Source organism: Mesoplodon densirostris, chromosome 9 (genome assembly GCF_025265405.1).
Source record: "Mesoplodon densirostris isolate mMesDen1 chromosome 9, mMesDen1 primary haplotype, whole genome shotgun sequence".
NCBI lineage: Eukaryota > Metazoa > Chordata > Mammalia > Artiodactyla > Ziphiidae > Mesoplodon > Mesoplodon densirostris.
Genome location: NC_082669.1, coordinates 69,549,132 through 69,570,244, shown reverse-complemented (window position 1 = coordinate 69,570,244; position 21,113 = coordinate 69,549,132). Strand labels below are relative to the sequence as shown.

The 21,113-nt window shown below is 45.3% G+C and overlaps 2 protein-coding genes across 4 annotated transcripts in view; one reads left to right on the top strand and one right to left on the bottom strand.

Annotated features, from left to right (window-relative positions):
- NT5C3A (5'-nucleotidase, cytosolic IIIA) overlaps positions 1-1,405 on the top strand; it is a 42,800-nt gene extending 41,395 nt beyond the window's left edge. For all 3 annotated transcript variants that reach the window (XM_060107864.1, XM_060107865.1, XM_060107866.1), the window contains one exon: positions 42-1,405. In XM_060107864.1, coding sequence (XP_059963847.1) covers positions 42-143 — 102 coding nt within the window. In that variant the 3' untranslated portion in view covers positions 144-1,405. The remainder of the gene's footprint in view (positions 1-41) is intronic.
- A 3,412-nt stretch (positions 1,406-4,817) lies between these two features.
- Positions 4,818-21,113, bottom strand: part of FKBP9 (FKBP prolyl isomerase 9) — a 48,498-nt gene continuing 32,202 nt past the window's right edge. The window contains exons 7-10 of the mRNA XM_060107559.1: positions 14,062-14,248; positions 9,238-9,383; positions 7,450-7,613; positions 4,818-6,223 (exon numbers count right to left, since the gene is read on the bottom strand). Coding sequence (XP_059963542.1) covers positions 6,047-6,223; positions 7,450-7,613; positions 9,238-9,383; positions 14,062-14,248 — 674 coding nt within the window. The 3' untranslated portion in view covers positions 4,818-6,046. The remainder of the gene's footprint in view (positions 6,224-7,449; positions 7,614-9,237; positions 9,384-14,061; positions 14,249-21,113) is intronic.

Sequence of the window (21,113 nt, the reverse complement as noted above, 5' to 3'; positions counted from 1 at the left end):
ATATTAATTTAATTTTTGTGATTTTTTTGGTTGTTGATTAGGTGGATGAGCTTTTAGAAAAGTACATGGACTCTTATGATATTGTTCTAGTAAAAGATGAATCATTGGATGTAGCCAACTCTATCTTACAGAAGATTCTATAAACAAGCATTCTTCAAGAAGACCTCTCACCTGTGGGTGCAATTGATGCAAGAGCTGCTCATCTGTTCATCTTGTTAAAGATTTTATTTATATGTTCTTGATCTTGAAGTTTTTCCTCTATATTATTGAAGTATTTTCAGATTTATTGAATCCATCAACTGGAAGCTCCTTTTTCTCCAGCTCTCTCAACACACTCCTCACTATATTTTTTAACAGATTAAAAAAAAACTTAGAGCAAAAATTTGAAGAATAACTCCCTACATTTCCATAGTGAATTTTGTAGCTTAATGTTATTATGACATTTTTGAGAAGTCTTTTTACATTGGGAAAGTTTGTAGACGTTTAAAAAGTTTTATGAAATGGTGAAATAATTTGCATGACTTTAAGTGTTGTCATTTTTATAATTTGGGTGAATTATGCTGATGGTATTAACCATCTCCTAAAATTGTGTTATGTTTGGTTATTTTGTTTGGTGAAAATCGATATTTACCAAAAAATATTGGCAGTTGATGTTTGAAAAAAAATCTATTGGTATCTACATGCCACTAATCATTACAAAATGTTCTATATTGAAGCACTGATGATAAAAATGAAATGAAAAGCCTTTTTAATTCTGTCAAAACTATTATTATTCATTCAACAAAACCTGCCATGTTTTTTTTTGTTTTGTTTTTTTTTTTTTTTTTGCGGTATGCGGGCCTCTCACTGTTGTGGCCTCCCCCGTTGCGGAGCACAGGCTCCGGACGCGCAGGCTCCGGACGCGCAGGCTCAGCGGCCATGGCTCACGGGCCCAGCCGCTCCGCGGCATATGGGATCCTCCCAGACCGGGGCACGAACCCGTATCCCCTGCATCGGCAGGCGGACTCTCAACCACTTGCGCCACCAGGGAGGCCCAAACCTGCCATGTTTTTGTGTGTGATGTATGAATCCTAATGTCCTTGTCATAGTGGCTATTTAGATTATTTTCAGATTTACACACGATAAAAATAAAAAGATTTTTGCAGAGAAAATTTAATCTGTCCTTCAGAAAATACTGGGGCCTAGGAAAATTGTTTTCCCCCATTGAAAATATTAGTAAAAGAAGGTACTATATTGAAAGTCTAAGCGTTTCAGAAAGAGCCATAGGCATAAAACAAAATATAGCTGGGTCTCATGATGACTAAAACAGAGTACTTCAGGGTTAGGAACTGACATTCCTCTATGCAGTCTGACTTCTGATTCTGAGTTTTGGCTGCACCATAATGGTTTACACAAGGCTTAGACTTGCCATTGTGATAAATTTTTTTAAAATAAATTTATCTATTTTATTTATTTATTTTTGGCTGTGTTGGATCTTCGTTGCTGCATGCAGGCTTTCTCTAGTTGCGATGAGCAGTGGTTACTCTTTGTTGCGGTGCACGGGCTTCTCATTGCAGTGGCTTCTCTTGTTGTGGAGCACGGGCTGTAGGCGCGCAGGCTTCAGTAGTTGTGGCTCATGGGCTGTAGAGCGCAGGCTCAGTAGTTGTGGCACACGGACTTCGTTGCTCCACAGCATGTGGGATCTTCTCGGACCAGGGCTTGAACCCATGTCCCCTGCATTGGCAGGCAGATTCTTAACCACTGCGCCACCAGGGAAACCTACCATTGTGATAAATTTGACCCTGACTTCTAGCCCTTGAACTGCAGAGTCTATGAGCAACTAATTGGTTTTCTTAGCATGTGAGCTGTGATACAGACAAAGCATGATCCAGCTGGTTCTGGACATCTAGTGTGGTCAGTAATCTCTAGTCCAGTCGAATATGGTAGGGAGGCAAGGTCTTGTGATGCAAACCTTTTTCCTGCAGCCCATCCTTATCTTCCATCACTACTTCTCCTTTTTATAATAAACAGTGAAACGAAGTACTCGGTGGCACAAAGTAGACTGTTCCCTGCTTGGGTATTTCCAGAATGGAACTCAAAACCAAGCTTCTTGCTTTAAAGCAGATAGCATGGCATGGGAGTATCAATTACCTGGAGGACTTTTTCACATAGAAAAAGTTGGGAATCCTTATCTAATGAGAGCTCTTTACTCCTGTATTTGCTATTAGAGCTTGCCATATTGGCTATTTTCCAAAGGATTTATAATATGCTTCCACAAATAAGCACACTGCATGGTGTAAGTGTAAAGAATACTAAAGTTATGACCTGCATTCTAGTCATTGCTCAGTCCTTTACTAAGACTATAGGTCAGTCACCTCCCTTTAAAATGAAAGCCATGAGAGCAGTCTCTACAGCATCTTCTAGCCATTACCAGTTCAGAAATGGCAAAACTTGCTGTTGGATTAAACATGTGGCGTGAGAGAATAGGGTGACCCCAGGTGTCTGGTTTGAGCAAATGGGAACAAGAGAAGAATGAGAGAGGAGAACAGGCTTGGATGGAAGGTGCTGGGAAGGGAGTGGGAATATACATTCTATTTTGAACACACAGTTTGAGATGCCTGTGAGATATACAGGAGAAGATACCATAGGCAGAGCTCAGAGGAGAAATTTGGGGAACTATAGATCTGGATGTTGTCTGCATTTCAATGAGATTTAAATATGGCCACTGTAAGCTGGAAGGAATTCCCCTGACCTATTGAAATTCCAACATTAAGGATGACCACACAGAATCAAACACTATTTTAATAATATCTGCAACTAGCAATAAATAATTGAGAGCAGTATTCTTATTTTATAAAAAGACTCCGGACCCTAAGATATCCAAGGGAAGAAGCCTTCAAAGAAAGCAACTCTGTTCCTAGAAACCTAAGATATTAAAGTGCTTATGTATAATCTTGCAGTCGGGCCAACTTCCCTAACAAAATGCATACGTTCCCTTAGCAACGGAAAGAATGGAAGTGCCAGGCAGCACTCAATAAGCCAAAGGTTTAGAAAGATAAATACTGCATGGTATCACTTATATGTGGAATCAAAAAATAGTAAGTTGAAGTTATAGAAACAGTAAAAAAGTGGTTACCAGGGCCTAGAGGGTGGGGGAAATACAAAAAAAGATACAAACTTTCAGCTGTAAGATAAATAAGGTCTGTGGATCTGATATATAACATGGTGACTACAGCTGATAACGCTATCATATAGCTGAAATTTGCTAAGAGTAGAACTTAAACGTTCTCAAAAGAGAGGTGATGGGTGATGTATATGTTAATTTAAGTAGATGGGGGAATCCTTTCACAATGTACATTTATGTCAAATCATCACATACACTTGAAATGTCTTACAGTTTTGTTAATTATACCTCAGTAAAGCTGAACAACAAAAGCCTGCAGGACAGAGACCCAAGAAGAGCCAAGACTTCAGTCTGAGTCTGAAGGCCAGAAAAGACCAGTGTTCCAGCTCAGCAGTCAGGTAGGCAGTTTAAATACAAAAACAAATACAAGCTAAAGTTTCCCTCCATTCTTGAAGCTCTAAGGCCCACAGTCCTTAATTTCCCCAGAGAAACTTATTTTTTATTCAGCCAACCTGTCTCCACCACTATAGAAAACAGCCAGTGAAGAAATTCAAACAGGACCATCTAAAGATCTAGGGTAGAGAACAAGCACAGAATGTTTATCTTCATGAAGATACGTAAGCGTAATGAAGTGCTACAGGTCAATTGCATTCCAAAGAACAGTTCAGTTTAGCAGATCATAAACGTATGTAGTGCACTTAAGGAATTCTGTTAAATGAAAAGGCTGAGTGACTGTGTGCACCATAGAAGAGGGTTAGGGAACAGCCAGGAAGGCCATGGGCACCTCCTTCCCCTCCCAAAAGCACACAGAGTCCCTGAAGTTGCTTCTGCAAAGCGTAAACCAGAAGATTTGCTCTTTAAAAAGCCATATATGGGCTTCCCTGGTGGCACAGTGCTTGAGAGTCCGCCTGCCGATGCAGGGGACACGGGTTTGTGCCCCGGTCCGGGAAGATCCCACATGCCGCAGAGCGGCTGGGCCCGTGAGCCATGGCCGCTGAGCCTGCGTGTCCAGAGCCTGTGCTCCGCAACGGGAGAGGCCACAACAGTGAAAGGCCCGTGTACCGCAAAAAAAAAAAAAAAAAAAAAAAGCCATATATATATATATAGTTTTTTCCCTATACATGTGCCAGTTATTCTCCATTTGCTCCCAACCCAACCCCAACCAGTCATTCTCCACCTTCCTCTGCGCCCCAAAACACTGATCCCTGAGAACACCAGCCCCTGAGCTCCTTGCCCTCTGGCTTCGGGTTGGCTTCGGCTAATGGGAGCCAGTGGCAGGACAGAGAGGATGGGTGTTTCCTCCCTCAGTACTCTCCACTGCCAGCCACAGCTCTGGGAGTGGCTGCGTCCCTCCACACGCTCCTACCAGGCAGCCCCACCCAGGCTCCCCTGGACCCTTCAGGCCCAGGGGTGGAACAGCTTCCTACTATCATTGGCCAACAGCGGTCATGGGTACCTCGACATCCTTCCTGGGCCCCCTGAGCCCTGCCCACGCTTCTGTAAAGAGTACTTTCATTAGCTTCTCTTCAGAAGTCCCACATAAGGGTATGTTTGCAGCCAGGACTCTGACTGATACATCCCCTATATACCGTACGGCAATCTTCCACTTCTTCCAGTTCAGTCCTGCTGAGTTTTTATCAGGGGGATTCTGATGGCATGGTGTATTCTCATGGGAAAAATGAGACTTCAAATAAAACACCACAAAACCTGATGATATAATTCAATATTTTACTTATGAAAAAGTCATCTTCCAACATTTATTCCATTGAATGAGTGCACAGTATTTTCAGGAACTATCTATCTCAGGGCTACATCAGTACAAAATAGTTTAAATTAGTAAAACAAAGCTGTTTCAAAAGGAAAATCATTGGTTACTGCAGGTTGAGTGCCACCACCACTTGGGAACAGAGGACATGAGGCAGCAAGGTGGTTACTTTGTAACGTGGGGACAGGCCAGCAGGTACAGTGTCCTTCTCCTATGCAGAGAGAGGCTCCCAGGCCTTAGGGCACCTCCCTCTCTAGGACACGAATGAGAGGCAGAAATATGTCACTTTGTCTATGCTCACCTGTTGGGATGACATTTCCATCTTGGCCACAGTGAGATACTCTGGAGCTAGGCTTAGCCACCAGCCCTACGTGTATCTATATCTGATCAAAGGATTCAGGGTGAGAAGAGAGGGTACTATGGGATAGAGTGATGGGAATAAGCAAGAGTGAAGAAGATAATCTTATGTGACAAATGCAGAATCAAATTCTCTACTCATGGTCCAAGATGCCTTTTGTTTGGTCCACTGATTTTCTTTTTTAACCTCCAAGTTACCTAGCCAATAGGAGGACCACAGTGAGGTGGGGTATGATTAACTAGAAGAGCACACCTGTGTGTGTGTGTCTGTGTGTGTCTGTGTGAGTGTGAGAGTAGAGGCATGGTGGAGGTTGGGCATTACCAGGGCCCATACGGGCCACTGGGAAAACTTTTCTGGGCCTGTCTGGGAATCCTGCTGGGGCATGCCCTCTGTTTCTTCTAGCCATCTGGAGAATAATTTTAAAACACCAGCAAGTTAAAAACATTTTTAATCCTCTTTATGTAAATATCCTAGACACGTTTTCTTCTGTTCCCTCCAAGATGATTATAACTTCTGTATGACACTATTTTCCTTTAATAACAAAACTACCCAGAAGGCTCACAAAACAACTGCTGACAATGCAGCATTTTCAATATTCTATACAACCCATGCTAAGGCACCCGCACTGATTTTTTTAGTATCACCAGCATCAGCCTAAAATTCTCACCATGTGTATCAACCCACCCCGATGTATGTCCCAGGTACCATATGACCCACCTACTACTTGCTGACGATTCCCCTTCTGAGAGAACCTCGCACCCTCACTGCACATTCTGCCACAACAGGGGGCTTGGCATCACACAAGTGGCTCATATCAGGTTTAGAGTTCGTCGTGTTTTGCCTCCTGGTCTTTGAGTTTAAATTCCTCAACCGTGACCTTCCCGTCTCCATTCCGGTCCTGGTTGGCGAACATATTCTTCACAATCATCTCAGCATCGAATCCAGGGGCAAGTTTCCCTTTGCCAGATGCCACCTGGGCATGAATGTACTCTGAGAACTGGAGAGAAAGGGGCAGGACAGACCATGAGATACAGCAGCTGAGAATACCAAGCTGGAGCCTGAACAGAGCAGCCCAAGGGCGATGGGGCTGGAATTTGAGTCTGAGCCAGCAGAACAGACAAAATCTTCTGAGCTACACGACTCGGGTTTTTTCCTCCAGATGCAGGTTAAAAAACCCCTGCCAAAATGACTCCAGGAGCCCTTAGGTCCCAGGCAGCCAATACAGAGCAGCCACTGGAACTATCCGTTTTCCCAAAATCAACACTTAGTTTTCCACCAAAGGCCAATCCCCTAACCACCCTCGCCTTTAAGCATTCATTCATTCATTCATTCATACAATAAAAACTTATTGTCTACTGTGTGCTAAGCACCATCCTAGACCCTGGAGATATATCAATAAGCAAGCAAAACATCCTGCCCTTGCAATTCTAGCATATGCTAGTGGACAAGATACATGATTAAAAAGGAACATTTAAAAAGTAAGTAAACTACGTGTTAACTTAGAAAGTAAAATGCTCCAGAAAAATGAAAAAGTAGAGCCAAGTAAGGAAGATCCAGAGTGCAGTTAGGGGAACGGGTTGAAGTATCCATTTGGTGGTTAGGGTAAAACCCTAATGCTAAAAGAGAGTCTTGTGCAAAGGTTTGAAGGAAGTGAAGGAACAAGCCCAACAGTTATCTAGGGGAAGTGTCTTCTGAGCCGAGAACAGCTGGTAAAAAGGCCCGGGGTGGACACATGCCCGGTGTGTTTACAGGACAGCAAAGGGAGACTCGTTGGAGAGGAGGTTACGGCGAGCAGGTAGTGGAGGGCCTTTGTGGGCCACTGCAAAGACTTTGGAAATAGGGGGATGTATGGTCAGGCCACTCAAGATGGCTGTTCTCTTGTCTTTGTACATCCCCCGTTTGACTAGTCTCTGCTTCACCTACACCCTACTCACAAGAACATGCTTGCCCCCTTCCCCAGCTAGTGACTGTTCTAATCCTTAGGCCAGAATGGCTCCACCTGCTAGTTTACTAAAGGGCCTTGGTTTCTTCAAAGAGGAATTGTGAGCTCAACTTAGAGACTGTGTGTGCAAGTGCTTGGTACATGAGCATGAAGATTACCACCATCACAAGCAAGCACAGCTGTCCTCACTCTGAGAGGCTTCACATTCAGGATGGGTACCCCGGCCCAGTGAGGCTCCCTGAGCTCCTTGGGTCCCACTTCCCTTCAAAAAGGTCAGTTACCTCTTCCAGGAAGACTTCTCCATTGCCGTCCTTGTCAATTTCTTCAAAGAGGTTGGCTGACACCTCACCGTTCCATATGAACATGTACCCCTCCGGCAGGCCGGCCACGAGCTCCAGCAGCTCGATGTCAAACACCAACACAGCACTGCCGGGCACTTCTCCATCTGCCGCAGCAACGGGAGGAGGGGGCGTTAGTGACAAGGCGGAGGGCATGCCCCTCTCATACCCCCCCTGGCCACCCCGGTTCTAGCTGCCTCATGGATAGAGGCATCTCTTGCGAAAGCAAGAAAGTTCAGCATCAATCAGTGAGTGGTTTTTCCAAACTGGGTAGTGAGTCTCAAAATCAGTTTAGAGAATGGTGACCAATATTTTTTTAAATTAAGGGATAGAATAAAATCAGAGCACATTGCACATAGAAAGGATAGGTATTGTTTTATGAAACTTAGTTTTAATTTTATATATGAAATTAAATGGATATGTATATTAGGTAAAATTGCATGCTTATGTGTAACACAGATCGGGAGATAAAATGTAATTCTTACTGTGTCTTGGTGAAAAAAGTTTAAAAGCCGCAGAAACTACAATGGTGCTTGAACTTTTGAATAAATCTTACCGCTGAACTTTAAGAATAATACAGTATGCCTTAAAATCATGATCCAGGATATGATTTTTAAACACAAATTCTAGAACAGTATATATAGTATGGGCCCAAAAGAACTTATAAGTATGTGACTATAAGTAAATAAATGTGCATTATTTTAAATTATACATTATAACTATAATCTATATCATAGGAGCATGGTCGTACAGGATATACAACATATTTTTTAAAGTGTTTCTTCTCTGACTGGGGGCATTAGCAGAGAGTATCTTTTACAATTACTTAAAAATTTTGAAAAAGAAAATCCAAAGTGCCTATCACTTCTGTAAGTTAGCACTTCCCATCTCTCCATCTCCAGACAGTAGGGGCATAAAAACTGAAAAAGAAGGGGTTCCCACCCACCCCCATGAGGAGGGCTCATTTTGGCCAAAATCATGAAGTAAACAGCTGTGAGGGCAACGTAACGCCAGTATTTCCAGAACTTGAAACAAATCTCTTCCACAAGGAAATCTCCTTGGATAGCTTATAGATTCAGCATTCCAGTGTCCTGGGAAACAGTTCCCCAAGGAAGCACCTGGCTCACCTGAGAGAAATCACCTGGCAAGCCCTTTCAGGGACATTTCCCACATGTGGGTTTGAAGATCCAAGGTTTATTTCACAGAAACCCCTGCTTAATCCCATTAACGTGGCACTAACACCGAATTCACGGGGTCTTGAAACAAAAATGCTAAATACTTAAATAAAAGTCCCCGGGCTTCCCTGGTGGCGCAGTGGTTAAGAATCCGCCTGCCAATGCAGGGGACACGGGTTTGAGCCCTTGTCCGGGAAGATCCCACATGCCACGGAGCAACTAGGCCCGTGCGCCACAACTACTGAACCTGCGCTCTAGAGCCCGTGAGCCACAACTACTGAAGCCCGTGCGCCTAGAGCCCGTGCTCCGCAACAAGAGAAGCCACGGCAACGAGAAGCCCGCACACTGCAACGAGGAAGAGTAGCCCCCGCTCGCTGGAACTAGAGAAAGCCCACGCACAGCAACAAAGACCCAACACAGCCAAAAATAAATTAGAAAAAAAAAAAGTCCCAGTCTTTGGGTTTTAAATGGAAGAAGCATATTGTGGTTCTAAATAAGCACAAAATACAGACGGTGAATGTGCCCTAAACACCTTTTAACATTGTTGCATACTCACCCACACCAGCCTCCCCATAGCCCAGGTGGGGTGGAATGATCACAGTCCGTTTCTCTCCAACGCACATCTCTCTGAGACCCATATCCATTCCCAACACAACTTGTCCAGATCCCAGAACAATATTATACGTTTTACCTAAGTTCCACCTAAAAATGAAACAGAAAAGTCCCCAGTTAGACCATGAACCCACTGGTACTTAAGAGTATCCTCCTGAGAAGAACATATCACTTCTGTGATCTTTCTGCCAAAGATACAGAACCCCTATGGAATCATAAGGAAACATCAGACAAGCCCACATTGAGGGACATTCTGCAAAACAACCAGCCTGTAATCTTCAAAAGTGTCAAGGTGAAAATCAAAGGAAGACTAAAGGAGTTCGAGAGTTCGAGAGTTGTGGACATACTGGAATGGATCCTTTTGCTTTAAAAGACCTTATTGGAACATTTGGCAAAACTTAAGTGGGGTCTGAGGATTAAAAGTAATGTATCAACATTAACTTCCTGATTTTAATTGAATTATGTAGGAGAATGTCCACCTTTGTTGGAAATACACACTAAAGTTTTCAGAGGTGAAGAGACATCATAGTGGCAACCTTCTCCCCAATGGTTCGGTGTGGGGGGCAAGTTCTTTGTATTGATCTTGCAATTTTTCTCTAAGTTTTAATCAGTGTTGTAGCTAGTCAGAAATTTTCATGAGAATTTTTAAAAATATATAATGTAGTTAAGATCCTGGGATTTGGATTCAGCAAGACCTGAGTTTGAATCCTGGTCAAATTTAATTTGACCCTAGGAAATATAATCTCTCAGTTTTCCTCATCTATAAAATGGAGATAATAACAGCTATTGCACAGGTTCCAAATAGTAAATAATATGCTTGGCATGGCAGAGAGCAAGCATGAAGAGCTCAATAACTGGATGGCCTTGACAGTGTGAAGTGCTGTGTGCCTGTAACAGCCTATGACTCCAGAAAAATAACTGTGAACTTGGGCCATGGTGTGAATTATCCTTGATGCCCAAGGTCCCAGGGGAATCTGAACAAATAAAAGTTGGCTCAATCACCTCATTCACTACTGAAAATAAATCTATTTCCAAATTGATGGCATTCCTATCACATCCTAAAGGCAAACAGTGGGAATGTTCTTCAATGGCAAGGAAGAAAAGCCTCCTGGATATCTTGGCGCCCCCTTGATGTCCATCACCAAGTGGTGACAACAGGGAAGGGACTGCCCCTGGTCACCTCCCCTTCTCAGGCTTCCCAGCCTCCCCTGGCTGCAGGGCCTCAGCCTCCTTCCCTCCTCAAGCTGGTTCCCAGGGCCAGGCTGGTTCTCTGGAGCTAGCAAATTAAAACCGCGTTTGCATTTGTCCTACCTGGGAGGAAGCAGAAACAAAGCCAATTCTGGCACAGGATGCCTTGGCCCCAGGCCTGCGGGAGGGCAGGCGGGTCCTCTGTCCTGCCCCCCACACAATCCCTCCTTTGTCAGCAGCACAGAGGCACCCTCACACTGCCTCTCTGCAGGGACCGTGGGGAACTTCCCGTGGGACTACTGGGTTTCAAAGTCTTACAGAATATTTCAGAACTCATTTAGTTATCAAATAGCAAATGTTTACTCTTCTCTGAGGCCAGTTTCAACATACATTAAAAAAAAAAATCCTCCAAGGGCTTCCCTGGTGGCACAGTGGTTAAGAATCCGCCTGCCAATGCAGGGGACACGGGTTCGAGCCCTGGTCCAGGAAGACCCCACACGCCACAGAGCAACTAAGCCCGTGTGCCACAACTACTGAGCCCGTGCACCTAGAGCCCATGCATGCTCCACAAGAGAACCCCGCAATGAGAAGCCCACACACCGCAATGAAGAGTAGCCCCTGTTCACCGCAACTAGAGGAAGCCCGCGTGCAGCAACAAAGACCCAACACAGCCAAAAATAAATAAATTAAATTAAAAAAAAAAATCCTCCAAGCAAGAAATTTGTTTTCATGTGTCATCTCTGAAAACCCTGCTAATTCTTTTTCCTCAAGTCATCATTTTCTTTTTCTTTTTTATTTTGCAGTTTTTCTCTCAGACATTCTCCTCATTCCTTCTGTGCATTCCCGGCTTCCCATTCATTGCAAGCTTCCTGCTTCCTGCCTGCAGGCTGCCCACCCTGGCTCTTCACCCACATTCCCCTCTATCCTCTCCATCATGGATTCTCCTAGCGCTGATGAACGAGCAACCACAGCAGCACCTGCCTCGTTGTTGACAGAGCCCATGTGGGCTTGGGGTGGGACCAGATCCCCTCTTCCAGAAGGAGCTCCTCTCCCACACCCAGGTAAGCAGTCTCCTGCCACACTTCCCATTATTCTGAAGCTTCCACCAGCGGAGACCAGCAGGGACGCCCAGACACTGCTCTTCCGTATCGATTTACACGTGCCACAAATGACTCAAGTGGTTCAGAATGGAGTCTCTGAGAAGAGGAAGGAGCATCACATGGCTCCCGGAGGCTCTGTAACAGTATTGTGCATCCGCCAAACACACATTAGAAGCAGGAAGACTGATTCTCCCCACCCCACGTGAGAAGCGTATCCTGAACCCACCAGAGAAGAAATTCCTTTGTTCACTTCCCAACCCCACTTCCCTTTCCAAGGCCATAGGAGCACAAGACAAGAATATGAACGTTGGCCAGAGCAATGACAGCTAGCCATCGGCCTTATAGACTGTTCTAACCTACTTTTCCCGAGCATAAGCTCACTTGATCCCAAAACAACTACAAGCCATGCTTCTTCCTCACTGTCTAATCATCAGTGCAAAGAGGTTTGCTGTAAGCCATGTCCCTGTAAATCTGGGCCCCAGAACCTAGAACATATTTCCTTGATTCTATAATGCATATTTTTTTCACATTTTAAGATCTCTTGATTTGGGATACATCCTACAATTGACATCATCTCATTATTTTTTGGCAGTGTTCTTACTATCTTGAGACACATAAGATGATGCTTCTAACAACCAGCACATTTTAGATCTCATGAAATACGTTAACTGCCTGAGGATACCGGATCTCATAGAACCAGAGAGAATGCTCTGAGGAGTATGTGCCTCAGGCTCTCCACGCTGGCTCTCCCCAGCCACACTCTGTCACCTGAAGCTAGAAGGCAGAGGTACGCGTGAGAGGGAGAGAAGACCCTCCCCATCTAGAATAAATGCAGTAGCACATATTTATATGAAGCCCTTCTTTCTCCTCAAGACTAAACTTGGGAATCTAAGTCAGGCTCAATACAAAAATGGGTGTACTTACATGGAGACATAAAGAAAGACTGAGGGTTTCCCTGCATGGCACCGTGGTTAAGAATCTGCCTGCCAATGCAGGGGACACGGGTTCGAGCCCTGGTCCGGGGAGATCCCACATGCCGCAGGGCAACTAAGCCCATGTGCCATAGCTACTGAGCCTGTGCTCTAGAGCCCACAAGCCACAACTACTGAGCCCGTGTACCACAACTACTGAAGCCCACATGCCTAGAGCCTGTCCTCCACAACAAGAGAAGCCACCACAATGAGAAGCTCACGCACTGCAACAAAGATTAGCCCCAGCTCGCCGCAACTAGAGAAAACCCACGCGCAGCAACGAAGAATCAATGTAGCCAAAAATAAACAAATAAACAGGGACTTCCCTGTTAGCATAGTGGTTAAGAATCTGCCTGCCAATGCAGGGGACACGGGTTTGAGCCCTGGTCCAGGAAGATCCCCCATGCCACGGAGCAAATAAGCCCGTGCGCCACAACTACTGAAGCCCGCGTGCCACAACTGCTACGCCTGCACTCTAGAGCCCGTAAGCCACAACTACTGAGCCCGTGTGCCACAACTACTGAAGCCCGTGCGCCTAGAGCCTGTGCTCCGCAACGAGAAGCCACCGCAATAAGCCAGCACACCGCAACAAAGAGTAGCCCCCGCTCACCACAACTAGAGAAAGCCCGTGCACAGCAACGAAGACCCAATGCAGCCTAAACTAAATAAAATTTAAAAAAAAGAAAGGCCAAAAATGTTTCTTTCCCAAAGAAGAGAATAGTGTATTAACTTATAGATACCTCTGAAGATTCAGATACGTAAGAAGGAAAGCTCCTTTTACCTGTATGATACTAGTATACACTGTTGGTTCCTAGTAATATATTTTCAGATTCATCTCAATCACTTAACATTTATAAAATACTCCCTTTGTGCTATGCTCTGGGCTAGGTGTAAGGAATAATATGAATAAACATGTTGGGTGTCTAAGGTTTTCAGACCAGCAACAGTGATAGAAACAAAAATAACTAAAAGGCAGGTAATACATAAAACATGAGACTATGAGACTACAGAAATGGGAGCAGTTGATTCTTCCTAGGAATTAAGCAAAGACTTTGAGAAAAGGGAATACATTTAAGCCAAGGCAGAAGCTGGCCAGAAGGAAGGATGTAAGTAGTGCACATCCTGCACCACTGCACATGGCACCCCTGGGAGGCGGAAGACGGGCCTCAGCAGAAGATGAGGCTGGCGAGGCAGAACAGAGCTGACAAGAGAGCCTGGTGTGCCAGACTCTGGAGTTTAGATTTTATCTGTGGGTTAATTTTTAAAGACAGCAGGATAAGATGAGATCTGCTTTTCAGAAAGACAGTTTCACGGGTGCAGGATGAAACCATTCATAGGGAACTCTCGGAACAATGCACCAGAGTAACGATGTACACTTGAGATACTCAGCGCAAAGGGCATGAAGATAAAAGCTCTCAACCAGTATCTGATGAAAAGAAAAGGAGGATTGTTGGAACACTGACTGTTATCTGCCAGGCTCACACCCCACCGATCCCTGGTTGCCCTTACGTGGAATCCAGCAGGGTCCCATCCAGAAGCGAGGCGTTGTAGTGATACTTGAGGTAATCCCCCTTCTTACTCAGCACTGAACAGTCGGGGGGCTTATAGTGGGAGGTGATGCTGATGGAGTCTGAAGGGTTGTGAAAGTCAATCACATGGATGTCAAACACCAGCACGGCCGAGCCGGGGATGTTCCCTAAAGGACAGACAAAGGCAATTAGAGGGAACCCTCCAAGCAGCAGCACATGTGCCTCCCCAGTATCATCAGGTATTCCTCACAGACCTCCAGTGAGGAACATGGGGACCCAGCTGTGAAATCCTAGGGAATGCTGGAAGAGTGAAGCTGGAAGGGCCATTAGAAGTAGCCTAGGGCTTCCCTGGTGGTGCAGTGGTTGAGAGTCCGCCTGCCGATGCAGGGGATACGGGTTCGTGCCCCAGTCCGGGAAGATCCCACATGCCGTGGAGCAGCTGGGCCCGTGAGCCATGGCCGCTGAGCCTGCGCGTCCGGAGCCTGTGCTCCGCAACGGGAGAGGCCACAACAGTGAGAGGCCCGCATACCGCAAAAAAAAAAAAAAAAAAAAAAGTAGCCTAACCCAATTTTATAGATGGGGAAACTGAGGCACAGATTTGTCCAGGGTCCCCAGTCAGGAGCACACTTTGGACTAAAAGTCAAGACATGGTACTACAGCCCCATGGAATGGTTCAACCTGAAAGATTTATGGCCAAGTTCATCACAGATAAGAAAACTAAAGCTCAGCCAAATTAAGGCTTGCCCCGCTCCTGCTAGAAGTAAGAGGTGAGATGAGAAAATCAGCTGTAGAATGAAAATCACTTTAGTGCCCTACCACTGCTCAAGAGAAGAAGAACCAACAGAAACCTCACAGGGGAAATCACCTAGCCAAACTTGGCCCATCTATGCCCCTTAAGATATACTACACCTAACAAATCACAAAGTGCTTTACAATACATCCTGTTTGTTCTACACAAAATTATTACTCTTTTCCATTTTTGAAAACATTATCTCACATCTGAATAATGTTTTACAGTTTACAAAGCATTTTTCACATACACTCTCTCATTAAATCCCTGCAGTAACCTTGTTGGGTAAATATTACCATAAATGCAGGAGTAGCAGGTCATCCATTCATTTAATGACAGCTTCTCAGAGGGGTATCAGTTGTTTACCACACCCCCAGTTCATTTCAGAGAAGTTTACATGTAAAAAATTTGTAAATAGTGTTACTTAGAATCAAGGAGGTATATTTTCATGAGCATTTTACAGACAAGAAAACCAACTCAGATATAACTTGTTCAAGAAAACAACACAGCTATAGACAGAATTCAGTAGCGCAATGTGAACATCAACAGCCCCTCCCCACCCCCCATCCTCCAGATCACCCCACCCCCACCCCACCATGTGCTCTTCTGTTTATCAGCTGCTGTCTCTCTAACACACACTTAATGGGTAGGTGCTTGTTACCAGGCACTCTTCTAAGTGCTTTAGATGTATTAGTTTATTTAATTCTCATTATAATCCTATATAATATATAATCCTATATTCCCAACATACAGATGAGGAAACTGAGGCACAGATTTTGATGGCTGCCCAAAGTTACCGAGGTAGTAATTAGAGAAGCTTGGGCTTTTACAGCAGCACACAGGTGCCTCATACTCACTAGTGATGGGGAGTTGCTGAAGTGAGTGGTTAACAGGGTCCAGGATCTTTCCCAGAGGAACCAGGTATTGCAAACTGCCATAGGAGGGTGCCTGGAACCAGGGCCAAGGGCAGCTCTTTGCGGGAAACAGCACACACTAACGGGTGGCAGTGGCTGTGGAGCCAGACAAGTGGTTTCTCAATCTTGGTTGCTCATTAAAATCAACTGGGGAGGAACCTTGAAAACATTATGCTCAGTGAAAGAAACCAGACACAGAAAGACAAATATTGTATGCTTTCACTTATATGAGGCACCTGGAATAGGCAAATTCATAGAGACAGAAAGTAGAATGGTGGTTACCAAGGGCTGGAGGGGCAGAGGGTAATGGGGAGTTTGTGTTGGGGATGATGGAAAAGTTCTGGGTATAGACAGCGGTGATAGTTACACAACACTGTGCATATATTCAACGGCACTGAACTGTAAACTTAAAAAGTGTTAAAATGGTAAATATGTGCATCTTACCACAATAAAAAAATAATATAATTCACCACATTCACAGAGTAAAAGAAAAAATCATGATCATCTGAAAAAAACATCACCTGGGCCCCACTCTGAGATTCAGATGTAGCTCACCTAGTGCAGTGATCTCGGCCTTGAGCGCCATCAGGATGTCCTGGAGAACCTGGTAAAAACACAAAGGGCCAGGCCCTTTCCCATGCAGCACCTCTGGTTCTTTAAGCTCTCCAGGTGATTCTTGCCTGTGATATGCCACAACATTGCAGAACGGGTGGACTACAGTGGCACCAGGCATTGGTTTTCCAGGAGTTTCTAAGGGGCAGCCAAGGTTTAGGAGCACTGTGCTAAATGGTCCGTAAGTGAGCAGCTGAGGATATTTAGGAGCCCCACCTCATCTCCATGAGGAGGACCAAGGTGCAGGCCATGGTTGTGATGAAGGGGATTGGTGGAAAAGAAAGCTGCATCTTGGGCTTCCTTGGTGGTGCAGTGGTTGAGAGTCCGCCTGCCGATGCAGGGGACACGGATTCGTGCCCCGGCCCGGGAAGATCCCACATGCCGCGGAGCGGCTAGGCCCGTGAGCCATGGCCGCTGAGCCTGCGTGTCCGGAGCCTGTGCTCCACAATGGGAGAGGCCGCAACAGTGAGAGGCCCGCGTACCGCAAAAAACAAACAAACAAAAATGAAAGCTGCATCTTGAGCAGCTCCAATAACCTCTCTGAAAAAAACATGTGGATGGAGCTCAGAAAGGGACAAGAAACTGATGGCATTGGGCTGGTACAAACTTAACCTCCCCTTGCCAACTATATGGTTGGACCATTCAAGAGGGCTGTTTTCTTGCTCTCTGTACAGCCCCTGCTCAACCAGTCCCTGCTTCACTCACATGACTATCCAATTCTCTTAATCATAGCACTTAATCAGTAACTGCCTACATGCTTGCCCCCTGCCCCAGGTGCTGGTTTCCCTGGTAACTGATGAGCCAAGCTGACATCAGTTCCCCCTTTAAATGGTAGCCCCTTCTCCCCGACAAGTAGCAAAGATTCCTGCCATGTTCTGCCTGCTCTCTGCCGTTCACGATGGGGTGTTACTCCAGGAGCTTTTGCTGCAGACTTGTAAGATCCCTTATCCAATAACTGGTTGATGTCTCTGTTGCTGTCTCTGGGCTCTTTCTTCAGCTTCGAGGCTGGGCAACTACAAGGCTTGCAGCCCAGCACCAACTAAGTGAATGTTGCTTGCCACCTGGATCTACAAGAATTCAGTCATTAGCCACTGCAGTCACTGACCTACAGCACACCTTGGAAAAAATTCAGGGGGAAGATCAGGGATAAGGTACCTGTGCTCTGTGAAAACTGGCAGAACAGGCCTCCAGGTAGTTAGAGGTTTTCAGGAGAAAACTTTATGAAACCAGACTCTTGCATCTTCCTACACTTAGAAAAGCACTAAAGTCAGTAACTGAGATACCTATTCCCCGTGACTAGCAGTTACCTTCAACCAAGATGTGTGCTTTAGGGCTTCCCTGGTGGCACAGTGGTTAAGAATCTGCCTGCCAATGCAGGCAACACGGGTTTGAGCCCTGGCCCTGGAAGATCCCACATGCCGTGGAGCAGCTAAGCCCATGCAACACAACTACTGAGCCTGTGCTCTAGAGCCCACAAGCCACAACTACTGAGCCCATGTGCCGTAACTACTGAAGCCTGTGTGCCTAGAGCCCGTGCTCCACAACAAGAGAAGCCATCACAATGAGAAGCCTACACACTGCAAGGAAGAGTAGTCCCCACTCACCACAACTAGAGAAAGCCCACGCACAGCAACGAAGCCCAACACAGCCAAAAATAATAACAAATAAATTAATTAATTTTAAAAAAAAGATGTGTGCTTTATTGCACACACCCTTCCTCCAAATTCACATATATACTGGCCATCCCCCTTACCTCTTTGGAGCAGTTCCTCAGAGATATCTGAGAGGCTATCTCCCAGGCTATAGTCCTCAGTAACCCCAAATAAAACTATAAAACTGAACTCACAGCTCTTACATTGTTGGGGTTTTTTTGTTTTTTTGTTTTTAATTGACACCCTCAAAGGTACATTCATGTGCAGGACTATCTTAGGGCACCAGGATTACCCACGCCCCTGTGCTCTGATATCAGTTTGCCCAGCACTTTCCTGATAACTAACCCAGCTTCTCAGGCCCCCAGGATCCCAGGTCCAAGTATTCTGATCAGTGCAGAGGTCAATCACACCCTGTCAAGTAAGTATTCAATGTCCAGTTCTATGTCAGCTCCTAGGAAGTTAGCATGAGTCAGTCTACCAGGTGTCTGATTAAGGCACAAATGCACATCTACTGAGGCATCAATAAGAACGTAAGCTCTATGTGGGCTGGGAGTTTGTCTTTTTCTCTGCTGAATCCCCAGCACCTTAAGGCAGTGCCTGTTCATGAAGGCACTCAATAAATTTTATTTTTATTTATTTATTATTTTTGGCTGCGTTGGGTCTTCATTGCTGCACGTGGGCTTTCTCTAGTTGCAGCGAGCGGGGGCTACTCTTCGTTGCAGTGCGCAGGCTTCTCATTGTGGTGGCTTCTCTTGTTGCAGAGCACGGGCTCTAGGCGCACGGGCTTCAGTAGTTGTGGCTCACGGGCTCTAGAGCCAGGCTCAGTAGTTGTGGCGCACAGGCTTACTTGCTCCGCGACATGTGGGACCTTCCCAGACCAGGGCTCAAACCCGTGTCCCCTGCATTGGCAGGCGGATTCTTAACCACTGAGCCACCAGGGAAGCCTGGCACTCACTAAATCTTTGATGGACAGATAGATGGGGTTGCTGGGCCCACAAAAAAACCCAGACTAGACCTCGAGCCATAAGATCCCACCTGCCCCAGGCAGCCAGCACCCCTTCCACCCTCATTCCCTCTATCTGGCTCCACCTTCTCCAAAGAATATACAGTGTAAAACTTAGTGCTGACCAGTGTAGGGGAGTAAAATTGCCACCCCAAAAATGTCTCTTCGACATGTGGATTATTTCAAGTTGAAAATAAACAAGACGCAAAAGACTCAAAAAAAAAGAAAAAAGAAAACCTTTCTTTTTACCTCCTTAACTGCCTAAAGAATGTCGATAGAAGACCTGTTGGAGCATGGGGGGAGCTATCACCATACATAACTACTGTATGAACTAGATGTGGAGACAGGAAGGAACCTAGCAAAGTCTGTTAGTTAAAATTTCTCCTGGTGTCCCAATGTCTGTGTGGCCCAGTAAACATTTGTTTACCAAACATTTGCTTTTCCATCTCCAGGTCCGAAACCACTACCCCCAACATCCTCTTCTGTCTTTAGCTAATGGTGGTGTTTAAGGTGAGGGCTTCAGACATTTTGGTGAGTTACTCAGTTTCCCTAGGTCTCTCCCATATATACATGTCATTAAACTTTGTTTGATTTTCTCCTGTTAATCTGTCTCATATCAATTTATTTCTTAGACCAGCAAGAAGAACCTAGAAGGGCAGAGAAACTATCTCCTCCCCAACACCAGCAAACAGGTGAAAATAATCCAACGTTTCATTAGGCCCCCGACACCAGCCTCCTCTCTGAATAAACCCTTAACCAATGCAGAAAAGTATTCATCAATTTTTCTCACTAGATAAGCTGCCTCAAGAAGAGACACGGATGACAAAAAATAAAGCGGCCAGCCAGCTGGGCCAGAAGGAAACACGGCAGCTCTTGGCAGTGTGGGTTTCCTCTGAGAGCTCTGGGACTTCTGGTTGGAGTTCTCAGTTCTTCATGTATGGGTATCAACAAGTCACAGCGTAATGGAAACTCATTCTTCCCCTCTGCCTATGACACAGGCAGCAAGAACCCTGGGTGCAATTCAACTCCATCACTGATTAGCTATTGTGGCCTCTAGCAAATGATTCAACCTCTCTGGGCCTCGTTATCTTAACAGAGAACTGTTTTGAGGTTTGAATGAGCTCGTACATGAGAAGTCCCTCACAGTGTGGGTAAAATATTAGCTTTCTTCACTTTCGAGAAAGAGTGCTTAAAAGGTCATGTGGAAGCTGGGGGACAGAAAACCACCGAGGAAGTGATGCTGCCAGAACCCTGCAGCAGAATCCATTCTCCACTTCAGGGTTGCAAACATCCAAACGCTCTAAATTCAGGGCTAAATTTGTCCCCATGGAACAAAGCAGACAGCAGAAAGGGCCAGAGCCTTTACAGAAGGCCTACCCCCTCCCCTCCACCAGCCCTGCAAGAGAAAATGGCTGCAACAAAATGAAATGCTGATGGGTTGGAAAGTCCAGCATTTCTTCCTTCCACAAATATTTACTGAATGCTTACCATGTGCCTGGCCCTGTGGTATGTGGTGAGAAAGCCACAGGCTTCCTCTGTGTCCTGACACCCTTCTAAGGTCAGTCCCTCAGTGATTAGCATTAGGTCCTGTGCAAACCCCACAAGGAGGCCAAGGGCACTCGCTAATCAATAGGACAGAAACAGACCCTGTGCAAGAGCAGCTGGGTGTTACTTGCCAGGGTGCCCCTCCCCTCCATGGGAACAAATGATTCAGGGTGAAGTAGCCTCATGCCCAGAAAATTTATGAGACTTCAGATGTTTCCCAGAGCCTTATATAATTCTTTGCACAACTGTCTCATACTTGTGAGAAAGCCAAAAGGAGAAATAATTTAAGCAAATGTTTTCCATCAGTATATTCTTTTTAGGGAAAGGAAGAATTAGTCCTGAGGGCAATATGAAACATGAATATGCTGGAAGTATTTGTCTATTCCTGCATGTATTTGGCTAGAAGTAGAAATTTACATAATACAAAACAACAGAGCATCAAGACACTAGACAAACAGAACATGAAGCAAGGCTTGTTGGATGATCTTAAGACCTTAAGCTGTGATTTGTGTGGCT